The sequence below is a fragment of the Furipterus horrens genome, unplaced genomic scaffold (assembly GCF_987537825.1).
Source record: "Furipterus horrens unplaced genomic scaffold, mFurHor1.1.pri manual_scaffold_7, whole genome shotgun sequence".
Classification (NCBI taxonomy): Eukaryota; Metazoa; Chordata; class Mammalia; order Chiroptera; family Furipteridae; genus Furipterus; species Furipterus horrens.
This window is the reverse complement of record NW_028327177.1, coordinates 110370787-110384056: the sequence shown is the minus strand read 5'-3', so window position 1 is coordinate 110384056 and position 13270 is coordinate 110370787. Positions and strand designations below refer to the sequence as shown.

General features: G+C 47.6%; 1 protein-coding gene across 3 annotated transcripts in view; it reads left to right on the top strand.

Annotated features, from left to right (window-relative positions):
* Positions 1 to 1326, top strand: part of MRAS (muscle RAS oncogene homolog) — a 57085-nt gene extending 55759 nt beyond the window's left edge. For all 3 annotated transcript variants that reach the window (XM_090284278.1, XM_090284277.1, XM_090284279.1), the window contains 2 exons: positions 197 to 276; positions 702 to 1326. In XM_090284278.1, coding sequence (XP_090140404.1) covers positions 197 to 276; positions 702 to 801 — 180 coding nt within the window. In that variant the 3' untranslated portion in view covers positions 802 to 1326. The remainder of the gene's footprint in view (positions 1 to 196; positions 277 to 701) is intronic.
* Positions 1327 to 13270: the final 11944 nt, after the last annotated feature.

The window sequence follows — 13270 nt, the reverse complement described above, 5'->3', positions numbered from 1 at the left end:
TTGAAAAAACTGTCAGGAAAATGTTTCGGCCTTGGTGAGAAGCCACAAAGGGGGCTTGAGGTTGTTGGAGCCAAGGCTCTGTGGGGCCTTTAAAAGTATACGGTTCCTCAAGACATCTGAGAATTTGCATTTTTAGGGAACAAGTTTTTATGGATCTCAAGTGCCACTTTTACCAAAAGTGAACTTTGCCTTCCAGATTTCATACATAGAAACCAGTGCCAAGGACCCACCACTCAACGTGGACAAAGCCTTCCATGACCTGGTTAGAGTAATTAGGTGAGCACTATACGCCCCCCTGGAAACGGGGCCTCTGTCTGCAGCAAGGTGGGCACTAGGATGGCTGGAGGCACAAGGCTTCTTGATCCAAGGCCGAGGTTGGGCATTTCTGGGCCTAATTTTAAGTTTCTTGTACCTCCATTTATTTCTTCACCCCTCCCTTCTTCCCACCTAACTTTGCCCACCACACTACCTGTGAGGAAAGCGATCCCTCAATAAAGGGAAGTGCCTTCCACCTGAGGCAGCAGCTCAGCCTCCTCTGCAGCTTCCCCTGGGTCCTGCAGGTTGGCCACCATAACGCAGCACCCTCCCTCCTGCCCTCAGTGTGCCCCAAACACCACAGACCCAGGGGCAAGGGAGGAACGGGTCAGGGAGAAGCAAAGCCCGTTCTGACTTTGGTTTTCTGCCCTTTACTGTCTCAAAAGGCAACAGATTCCAGAAAAAAGCCAGAAGAAGAAGAAGAAGACCAAATGGCGGGGAGACCGGGCCACTGGCACCCACAAACTTCAGTGTGTGATATTGTGATGGGCCCGAGGCCCTGGGCACAGTGACCGTGAACTGGCCAGCCCTTGGGACTCATCTAACCTCACTGAAAACCATTTCTAACCATGACCCTTGACCCAAGGACTTGGCAGAGGAAGGGAGAAAGGGAGAGCGGGCAGGGAGGAGATGGGGTCCAGCTTCCTCAAAAGGGCACAGTCTTTCCCGTGTCTCACAAGTGACAAGGAAGCACCGCTACACAGACACAGCAGCAAGTCCCCGGTGCTGACTCAGCTCATTCCTCCCCACCTCTTGGTGGCTGTGTTGTTTCTTTGAACTCCGTAGTGCTGGTTTGATGTGCAGGTGCTTACCCACCATGCACAGAGTGCAAAACAAGCCATGATCCAGCTCCTCCCTGTCGTCGGTCCATGGTGTCTGAGCTTGGGTGTCTTTTGTAGATTTTTAAATTATTTTAGTGATAATTATTGTATCAAGGGGTTCTGTGCCCACTGCCTGGTGAATTTTCAAGTCTTCAGAAGATCTCTCTGACAACATGTCTGGAATATTGTGGTTGTTTTGTTTTGTTTTGTTTTTAAACTGAGTTTTCCTCAACAGTGCCAAAACTCAACTCGGTATGAAAATACAGTGGTGGAGAGACTGGAGGTTAATGGGGACTGAAGCTGGAGGCCTCAGGAGAAGCAGACCCTTCTCATGGCCTATAAACTGGAGAGATAAGACAGATGTGTTTACCCGGAGGGTTTTACTGCATATGTTAGGAAATAATTTTCTTTTGCCAAGGGGAGAGGCTCACACAAGCATGTCAGTTCTAAAGGGGGTTTTGTTATCCTGGAAATGTAGAAACTAAAGGAAGCAGAACTGCCCATACATTCCTTTCTTTTTCAGTCAGTGTGGGTTCAGTTCTGTTCTTCCCGGCCGGTGATAGGGCTTGCTCACCTCGCCCGCGCTGCCTGGTGCCTCTCAGACACAGACCCCGTGACACAGGCCTGCACGCTGCTCTACGTCAGAGTAAGCTAATGTGGACGCCATCCAGGAAATTCTGGTTCGTGCTGGATCTTACCCAAAAGTGATCCAATACTGTTATTTCTGAAACAGCACCAAGACCTGAAACCATTTTCCCTATGAATCAACTGACAACCACTTCTTAAACCCAGTAAATAACAGCCCCCTTTTAAGCCTTTGCAAACTTAGCATTTGGTTGCCTTTTTGGCACATACTTTTATTAGCCCCTCAGATCTTAACTGTAATATGTGATCGGAGGGGAAAGGAAGGTTGAGGGGGCGACATCACTCTCATACACCTGTTTCTATGAGGGGACAGTCACCCAACTCCCTGATGATGTTCCACCTCCCTCTCAGGTGGTGCTGGTGAGAGCCAAAGACCAGATTTGGGGGCCACGGTGGGAATGGAGGGGCAGCAGGAACAGCAGTGCACCCCTGTGAAGAGGTCAGAAGAGGCGGTGGTACAGCTAGTGACCTAACTTTCTAAATGTTACAAATCAGGTCACTAGGCAGGCTAGAACATCCCTAGCCGGTGGCCTGGCCACTGTTTGGAGAGAACCACGGGGAAAGTTAGTGCCCAGCTGGACGTCAGGACACCTGGATCCTTCTCCGGTTTTGAAAGTGTGCCGAGTTTCTAACTCGGCGAGATCGCCAGCACCGAGGGGCCAGCCAAAGAGCAATCCTGCTGCAGCATGAAACAGCTGAGACTTTTGCTGGAAACCAAACTTCTTTATTTGTCTAAATGGCCCTTTTTCAGACCCATAAAGGAAGGATAACAAGAAACATTCCAGATCAGGCACCTCACAGCTTCCCAAGATTCTATAATGTTAATCAAGGGACATTTTAAACATGAACAGGACGCGGCTCTTTCCCACCCTTATGCTCCTCTGAGCCAGCAGCCTGTACACAGCTTGATGGCAGTTGCAAACTGGAGGTAAGGAAGAGGCGAGGCAGGAGGTCAGGAGTTAGGATGGGGGTGCTTTGCATCCAGGCAGTGGAGGAGTGGGACAAGAAGTCCTGCACACAGGGCAGTGTCCACTGCTGGGAAGTGTCTCTGGGACACAGACCGCCTCCAGCACACCCCTGCCCACTGTGGAGCCCGCAACTCCCTCAACACTACATGGTGAGTCTTGGAAGCAGATCAGCTGTTGTAGAACGAAGCCCTTAGCAATGAAGGTAACCAGCAAAGGGTTCCAACTGCTTCTAGTCTCCCACTCCATCCCTGCCCAACAGGGGCAGCGCACCTGCCCCTCCCCAGGACGTCTTCCACAACATCATCCTGCACTCAGCCCAAAGCTGAGCTCTGCAGTGCCCTACAGAGAAACTGATTAAGGGGTGGCCTTCTGCAGCCTTTGCTGTTGAACCAGTGGTCAGCCTTCATCTCTCATGAGCTCATTTTCCTCATAGATGAAATGGGTAAAGAACACTTTTAAAAGATAGTGCTATGTGTTTTAGAGAAGTCCTCCAGTTAGGCCAGAGTGGGGCGTGCCCTGGGGCATCCCCTTTACAGTTTCTCCATGGTCACCTGGCAGGGTCAGTCTGGGAACCAGCCGCCCATGCTACACCATGACTGAGGATCCCAGCGAGACTTGTGTTTTTCATGACATTCCATGACCTCCCAGTGTTCCCACTGTTTTTCCAGACTGCTTGAATAGTACATCCCTAGAGCACACCCTTCCTGAAACCCCCTCACCCCTTGCCTTTGTACTGTGTGCTCTCAGATTCCCTTCTACAATTCTGAACCCCTCTGCCTTCAAGGGCTTCTACCCTCTCCACCCCCCCAGCGGGTAACCCTAGCCATCCTCCCCACCCCCACGGCCTGGGGGTATGGCCACTGACTTCCTCTGCACTTTGCCACACAGGGGAAAGTTTATATGGTGTTTCTAGGACTTGGCCCCCGCCTTCCTGTGGTGCTTGCTGTGGAGAGTGCCTGGTAGCCCAGGGTGGTCTGTCTCACTTTGCCAGATGTGACCCACTAACACACGGCTCCTCTAACTCAGAGGCCCTTCATGTGTTACAGGAAATCCAGAGCCATAGACAGGCTTCCTCCATTAGCAGCCCATAGGATTAGAAATTCCATGTTGGGTTTACTTAGGAGGAAAGATACTTGAATAATGGAGCGCCTGTGAGCGCCCAGCTTCTGTTACACAATATTAACAGGTGGCCATTGTCGTGAAATGAGATTGATGCCTGAAGATCTCAGTGATGCTTAAGTCTTTTATGTAACTTTTTATTAAGTCTTTGTGTATCTCAGCTCATTAATAAAGAAAAGAAGAGGAACACCTGTATGTTTTATTTCCTCTTATTCAAACCCTCTAGTTTTGCTGACAACATGGTGAGTTGACAGTGTCCGGCTCAGAACACCCATCTCTTAAAGACAAACCTGAAGTCAGGAGACCGCCGGGGGCCATGAGAGGTTTCTCCTGGCAAGGAATCAGAGGAGGAAGGCAGGTGAGCACAGTGTGTGGGGACCTGGCCTCCTGGTGTCTGACAGCCCTGGATTCGAGCTTGGCCACTGACCTTCCTGTGCCTTTGAGCAAGTTCCCTGCTTTGCTGTTGAGCTGCCCTGCCTGTGAATGGGGCAAAGGTGTGCACCTCCTGAGTAGACAGAGGGCTACAGCTAAGCATGTGAGCTCATGATAAGGAGCCCAGAAATGGTGCTGTTAGGGTTTTTTTAATGTAAAGATTTTTTTACTCATTGATTTTGAGAGGGGGTGGACAGAGAGAGAGAGAGAGAGAGACATTGATTTGCTGCTCCATTGGGTTGGCCTAAAAGTCCGTTTTTTTCTGTAAAATAAAAGACACTTTCATTTTCACCAATAACTTTATTGATTTAGATATTTTGAGTGCATCAGCTATCTCCTGCTATTGGCTTCTAGTGGGTAGAGGACAGGGGTGCTGCTAAACATCTTCCAGTGCGTAAGAGAGCCCCACAGCAAAGAATTATTTGGCCAAAATGTCAATAGTACCAAGAAACTTCACAAACTGCTTTTGACACATTCGATCAGCCACAGCACCTTCTCCATACACTGCATAAATCTTTGCATTTCAGTTGCGTTTTTACCTCTCTTGAAATAATAAAGCATAATACACCAAAATGTTGCATATTTTCTTTCATCTTCAGTATTAAAATGGTTGTACAAAAAATCACCAATTGTCATGTCATGCTTATATGACAGCTATCACAATGCAATCTAACAAAATTGTTTTGAATGAAGTTATAGGCAAATACGCACTACCCAAGCCATTGTTTGGAAAAAACATAACAGACTTTTTGACCAACCCAATATTTATGAATTCATTGGTTGATTCTTGTGTGTATTCTGACCAGGGATCACACCTACAACCTTGGTGTACTGGGATGACACTCTAACCAACCCAGTCAGGGCCATAAAGGACACCTATTGGGTTGCCTGAGGTTGCTTTTCATGGAAACTGCCCCTGCCCCCAGTCACAAGATTACAGTCTTTTCTATGATATGATTTCATTTTTTTATTGATTGAACCTTGCAGATATTTGACCAAGCTGAGTCTCTTCTCTATCAGCAGTTCTCTCTCCACTGGATCTTTTCTATGTTAAAATAAATAACAAAACCTCCCTTTGACCCACCTCCTTTGCCAGATACTACCCTGTGCTTCTCTGCTGTCTTATGCAGGAAGCTATTTTAAAGGAGTAACCTATACTTACAGTCATGAATTCCTCTCATTTGTTTCTCTTTACACTGCTCCAAAGAGGCTTTCACCCATCGTGCTAAATTCAGTGGCTGGTTCTCATTCTTCTCATATCTGATCTTCTTGCAGCATTGACACAGTGGATTATACTCCCTCTTCCTGGCTAAGCTTTCTTCCACTGGCTTCTAGGCTGCTGCCATCTCCTGGTTTTTCTCCTTCCGTAATCTCCTTTGCTGGTTCCTCCTTTGGAGCATCCCAGAACTCAATCCTTGGCCCTCTTCTCTGCCAAACTCAGTCTTGGTGGTCTCATCCAATCTTGAGACTTAAATGACTTATATGCTGGTGACTCCCAAAGGCATAGCTCCAGCCTGAGACTCCCAAACTCCACACACATAACCAGCTGCTTACTTGATATCTCCACTTGGACGTCTCAAGTAGAGTTTCTCAAAGTTAATACATCCAAAGCAGTTCCTGATCCTCACCCGCTCATGCCTGCTTCACCCATATCTTTCCCCACTTCAACTGATGGCAGCTCAGTGCTTCTAGTTGCTCAGGCCAAATGCCTGTGTCATCCTTAATTCCTCTCTTTCTCTCACTCCTCAACCCAATCTGTCAGCAAATCCTGCTGACTCTACCTGCAAAATATATGTAGGATGCACCCATTCATTCCTCATCACCTCCATTGTTAACATTCTAGCCCAAGCCACCAGCATTCACACCTGTTTCACTCTTGGCCTCCTGCACTCTATCCTCAACGCAACAACCAGAGAAGCTTTGGTAAAATGAAAGTCAAAGGATGTCTTCACCCCAATGGCTCCTCCATCTCATTTTAAAGACATACCAGAGTGGGCTCTGCCCCTAAACATCTAGTAATTGGCTGTGTTCATTACCCACAGAGAAGGGAAGTCAGATATGTTTATTCAGACAATAAATACTTTGAGCTCTGAGCCACAAAGCAGGACAATGGAGGACATTAAAACCCAGTCACTGTGCCACAGGGGTTCACGGTGTAACAGGGTTGATGAACCACTATGATCTATACACTGGGAGGAATTCCTTGACTTGGGGGAGCCAAAGGGGAGAGTCATCATAAACCTTGTAGGTGAGGAGGTTGTTCACTGACCAGGGGAAAATTTCAGGGATATACTGGGCCCACTAATTCCACTATTTTTGAATATTATAGGTTTCACTTTCTAAGGTTCCCAGGTCTATACCAGAACTACTTAAAGTAAACTCCACCTCCACCTTCACACATTTCTGAATATGCAGTGGACTAAAGTTCCCAGGCGTCACCAATGTCAGCATCGCAGTGTCAGCATCTCTGAGGAGCTTGTTGGAAGTTCAGACTCTTGGGCCCTGTCCTGAACTTCTCAGCCAGAATCTGCATTTTAACAAGAAGCCCGGATGATTCAAGTACAAGTGAAGTTTGAGTATCACTGCCCTAGAACACCAACTCAGTATCAGAATGAAATCCAGCCTTGGACTCACTGTACTTCAGGGCCCACTTCAATCATGTGCAACCTGGAGAAGCCTCATGGGCATCCATCTTGGCAATTAGTTTGCTCTTCCATCTGCAACAGCTGCAGGATTCTGCCTGGTCAGGCAATGAGCTCAGAAGTATTCCCGCAGTCAGCACGTGGTTCCCTTAACTACGGGAAGTTTGTACGCGAAGGCAAGTGGGCTCCCAGTTTGCTTCTCAAACATTCCAGCATTTTTTATAAAATGTGGTTAACTATGTTCAATGTAGAGAACAAGAGCACTGTGACAATCCTAGTGGAGAACACTTAAAGGCTCTCTTCTTCAGACACTGAAGGTGAGCTACTCTGTGCAAGCTGGAGATACTCCTTCCCCAGGACTTTCACCCTTCTGGGCTCCAGTAGTGCCAAATAGCTCATTATCATGCTAATGTGGAAAATTAAACAAACAAACGAAAAGAGAAGGCTGTGTTTACACAGATCCAAGGACTGATGGGTGCTTTCAGCAGAATGTACATCCTGGCAACAATGTGGTAAACCATCAACTCTGACTCAAACCCAGCTTCGTGGTCAGTCATAGGACCTGAGCCTGAGCCAATGAGCAGAGGTACAGTCATTGGAGGTTTGGTCTCCAGACTAGCAGCTTCACTGTCATCTAGAACTTGTAGGAAATGCAAATGATCTGGCCCCATCTCAGACCCACTGAGTCAAATTCTGAGTTGAGGCAGACTTAACAAGCCCTCCAAGAGATTCTGATGCTCCCTAAGGTTTGAGAACCCCTGAATTAATACATGTAGGTAAAAATGAAAAACCCCATCACATGCAGGTAAATAGCAGCTTGTTTTGTTCTCACCTGCAAGACAGCAGCTGGCTGGCTGGACAAAGTTGCCCAGGTCCTTCCCCTCTCCTTCCTGCATCTGGACCCAAGGGACCCCAGGACAGGGGTAATTAACCTTGGCTCTGCGGGGCAACAGGAGGACTGGCTGACACCCAACCCCTGTCACAATCATGCAGAATTATGTATATATGTGCAGTCTTCTGGGGACACAATAATATTTTACCAGAGTCTCACTGTGCCACCCACCAGGAGTACCCAGCAGGAAAATGAACTGGCCCCTTGACCCTCCTTTTCTGACTTCAGGCCCTTCTGGTAGTTTCACGGCTGCTGAGAGTGGCAAAAGGAAATAAAAGGAGCAAAGATCGATCTACCCTTCTAAGAAGCTCTGACAAAATTCTTCATTTGGTTGACATATCCCTGCACGCACCCCCACAACATCCTTAGTGTGGGGGGTGGCGGCCTCCCTTCTCCCAGTTCCCCCGAATGACTAAGTGTGTGACCCACGCATGATTCACTACCTCCCCCACCATGGTTAGCACCACCTGCCACTCAGGCCCTGGCACCTGGTCCAGAACTGGCAAACAGGGGGAGGAAATTCGAATACTTTGACAGCCCAGAGACTACGTGGGTGGGAGCCCAGCTGGGACACGGAGACAGAGGAGGGATGTGAGGCAGGTAGCAAAGCCACCTCAAGTCCAATGTCACCACCTTGGACTCACCACCACCTATGCTGTCTATTAGGTTTAGAGTCACTTCAGGAGGTTGGGGGAAAATCTTGAGGCCTAGGCCACACCCCAGAGAATCTGGAGCAATTGGCCTGGGTTGAGGCCCAAGTATGAAGACTCATTAAGGCTCCCAGATGATTCGGCTGTATAGCCAGGGCAGAGACCACAAGAGGGTTCCATGTTATTCTGGTCCCTTGGATACTATGGCTTCTCAGTGATGATTGGTTAATAGAACAACTGCCTGGAGGAGTCCATGTCTGAAGTTACAAAGGATGCCCGTTTCCCAGACCTTTGTAAATAAACACGTAGCATAGGCATCTTCTCTCTTCATCCCAGCAGGTCCTTTCAGAGCCTCGCTTGACTGTAGATTCCTCTGGTCACAGTCTATCATGATATCCCATTCCTTCACATCCCTTCCATTTTTTATGGAAGCCTGGTGGTACAAAGTTAACACAGTGTTTATTAAATGAACTAATAATTACAGATATCAGCGGGGCCTCTATGACTTAAAACCTAAGTTATATAGGCTCCCACTACTGTTCTTCACTCCCAACCCCATGGCCTATGGCAGCCCCAACGCCAGCTGCAGACTTCAAATAGTATAGTACCCAAGGGTCAGGATCTCAGTGACTTCTGCTTCTGTCTCTGTTCCACAGACTCCCTACTCTGAAGTTCAGCTCCTTCCTCGGTTTCCACAAAGGAAGCCCCCTCTCGGTTATATCCCTGAGCTTTGTTGAGGATTTGGTGGAGGGGTGCCAGGGACGGTCCCTCTGCTCTCTGGGCCTCTCAATTGGCCTTCACCCCATGCTACATGAGACTCTCTACCAATCCCTCTCCTCCCCCACCATCAGCCCCCCATCCCTCAGATTCTTTTACCCTTGCTGGTTTGCTTTCTTTTGCTGTGATCCGATAATCCCTTCCTGGCTGAATGAAGTACAGTTCCAGTTGTTAATAGAGTGACCAAAGTTTCCAGTTTGCTCAGGACTGAGGGCTCTTCTGGGACATGGGACCTTCAGTGCTAACACCAGGACAGTCTTGGGCAAACCAGTAGCTGGTTACCTTAGTAGCAAGAATAAATTTTTTTACCTTGTTCTACAACAGTACTAAACCCTACTAGGCAGTAGTTCTCAAACTTTAACAATCATCATAATAATCCAGGAGGTTAGTTAAAACACGGGCTTTCCTGATTCAGTAGGTCTGGGACAGAGCCTGAGAATTTGTACTTGTCACAACTTCTTGGGAATGTGAAGGGGTTGGTCTGGTACCATACTTTATAAACCCTGACTTATAATCTATGTTACACATTCACAGAGTAAATGCATAGCAAATACTAGTGACCAGCGAACATTTTGTTGAGTCCTAACTGTAAGCCAGGTGCTATGCTATTAATACATATTACCTCATTCAATCCCCACAGGCAGGCACACTATGGGGTAGGCAAGATAGTGCTTGTTTTATAGAGAGGAAACCTGAGGTCCAGGGATAGTCTGGAGTGACTGAGCCTGAAATCACACCCAGTTCTATCTAGTTCCTGGGTTTACCCTCCCACCCCCCGTGATGAACACAAGTTCACCCCCAGCTAGCCACCCCACCCCTTCTCACTTCAACTTGTCTGAAGACAATCTTTCCATGCGTCTCCCACATCCCCACCTTCCTCTGAGTGAGCTGAATGCTGATCAACTTCCCCTGGTGACTCAGCAGCAGCATTTTGAACCTAGTTCACTGTCATCTGCCTGAGCTTCTGCACTGGGCTTCCACCCTGGCACACAGTCTCAAGCTTTGTCCCTCCTGCTGCCTTCTTCCAGCCCTTTCTCAGCAAGACCAGGCCTGGCCAGCCCAGCACTTAGCAGACTAGACGAGACCCCAGAGGCCTCATGTGCAGTCCAGAGGCCTCTGGTCTCCAGCCCAGGGGAGCACCCCACAGATAGGGACCCCACTTGACCCTACTCCCTTGTAGGCAGCCTAGAGAAGTCTTTGATGCAGGGCACTGCAACTGTTCTTTGTTAATATAACAACTACCCCCCTCATCCCCCAAAAAATAAGTCCAGATGTTTTTTGGGTGTCTTTGTGGTTGGCATTGCTGAGATTCTGATGTTTTTGGTGCACCCAGGCTGTGCGGGTGTGGCGGTGAGAGCACAGTACCCAGGTCTAGCACTGCTTTGCTGCTTGTTGATGACCTTAGGTGAGTTGCCTGAGCTCTCTATGGCTCAACTTCCTCATTTGGAGTTGATGATAATAATTGTACTTTTAGGGTTATTGGGCTATTTAGGTTTGAATTTGATATATACTTTCAGAAGAATGGCTGGCACATAGAATCTCTATTTAAATGTTAGCCAAAATCCCAAAATCAAACCATTGAATGCCTTTGGAGTGCCTACTAGTAACTACAGCCACCACCTACTGAACACTTAGCAAGTACCAGTCACTGTGCTTTGCATTGGTCACCTCACTTAAGGCTTGGAGGAGCTGGGTGACTTGCCCAAGCACTCAACCTCAGTCAGTGGGGTGCTATGATCCCAATCCAGGCCAACCTGTCCTCTAGGGTCCCCTCTGCCTCCTTCGTCAGGCAGGCCTTGGGCTGGGTATCAGCAAGGAGTCTCAGCCTCACCCCATCGCCACTGTCCCTTAGGTCACTGTCTCTGCCCTGCACCCCCATCCTCTGGCCACAGCTCCTGCCCTCCAGCCTCTCCCCTGTCTGCCTCACCCCATGCCCCAATGGTCTTCACCTGAAAAGCAGCCTCCACATTCCACTCACTCTGCCTGTTGCCCTCTCTTCTCCTGGATCCCAGGGCTACTCTGAGCTTTGCTTTCACCACGCTCCTCTGGTCAGTCAAAACAGAGTCAACCTGCATGGCAGGCAAATTGGCAGCAGGCATCGAGAGACTTAAAATTCTCTACCTTAAAAATTCCACTCTCCTACAGAAATCATCAAAAATGCAAAGAATGATGAACAAAGCTTATCTTCGCATTCATAAGACAAACTCTTGGGAATGACATAAGTAAACGATACTCAAGGCTAATTAAACAAATAATAAGCTCATAAATGGAATATTGCCCAGCCGTTAAGAGAAGATGTGTGAACCAGCATAAGAATGATACATTTCCTACACTTCCATCAGTCCTGGATGTTATTATCTTTCTTGAAATCTTTGTTTAGTGGAAGCATGAAGAAAATGACATCGACTTCCAGCCAAGATGGAGGCCTAAAGAGACACACTGAGTCTCCCTCCACAACTAAAAAGGAATACAACTACCTCAAAACTAGAGACAACCAGAAGTTCCAGAAAATCGAGCTGCATGGAAGTCCAGCAAACAAAGATATAAAGAAGAAATACTCAACCAGACAGGTAGGAGGGGCACAGCCAGGGTGGAGAGGATGCGGTGTGGTGGCAGCAGCAGCCACGGCAGCAGCAGGCCGGTGGAAAGCACAGTCACACATTTTAAAAAGTCAGAAGGGACACCTGGGGAGTGCTCCCAGCACCAGACCAGTCCGCGCAGCTCACAGTCCAGTACTGTGGACAATAAAGCCTCATTGCTTCTGACTATTCAAACCAGTGGGTGTTGGGGTGGAAGAAGAAACTGCTGGTCTCTAAGCAGAGTCCATTTGTTTAAAGGGCCCCCATGATACTAGAACATCCACAGACCCACCCACTCTGGGAACAACAACCAGGGCAATAGCTAGAGAGGCGCCAGTTCCATACGGAAATGGGAGAAGTGCCTGGAAAAGGGGCAAGTGCTGAGAGGGGCAAGTGTTCCCTCTCAGACCCCTCCCCCACATACAGTGCCACAACGTGATGAAACAGGTCTCCCTATACTGACAAATTCCTAAGGCTCCGCCACTTAAACGTAACAGGAGCGACAACTCTACCTGGGATGCAGAGACAAACAAACACAGGAGCCTGTCAGAATGAGGAGACAGAGAAGTATGGCCCAAAAGGGGGAACGGATCAAGGTTCCAGTGGGAGAACTAAGCGACGAGGAGATAGTCAACCTGACAAATGAGGAGATAGCCAACCTAACAGATGAGTTCAAAACACTGGTGATAAAGATGCTCACAGGCTTGACAAATATGCTTAAGTACAGCAAATGCATAAGGGAAGAAGTAAAGGCTATGCTTAATGAAACTAAGAAAAATTCACACAAAACCAATGGTGAAGGGAAGGAAGCCAGGTTTCAGATCAATGATTTGGAACATAAGGAAGAAATAAACAGTCAACCAGTACTGAATGAAGAAACAAGAATTGAAAAAATGGAGGCGAGGCTTAGGAACCTCTGGGACAACTTTAAACATGCCAACATTCAAATCATAGGGGTGCCAGAAGGAGAAGAGGGAGAGCAAGAAATTGAAGCTTATGTGAAAAAATAATAAAAGAAAAATTCCCAAATTTGGTGAAGGAAAGAGACATACAAGTCCAGGAAGCACAGAGAGTCCCAAACAAGCTAGACCCAAAGAGGACCACCCCAAGACACATAATAATTAAAATGCCAAGGATTCAAGATAAAGGGAGAATCTTAAAAGAAGAGAAAAGCAGAGTTACCTACAAAGGGATACCTATAAGACTATCAGCTGATTTCTCAAAAGACACTTTGCAGGTGAGAAGGGACTGGAAAGAAGTATTTAAGGTGATGAAAAAGCAAGGATGTACAACCAAGAATACTCTATCCAGCACAGCTATCATTTAGGATGGAAGGGCAGATAAAATGCTTCCCAGACAAGGTAAAGCTAAAGGAGTTCATCACCAAGCCATTATTATATGAAATGTCAAAGGGACTTACTTAAGAAAAA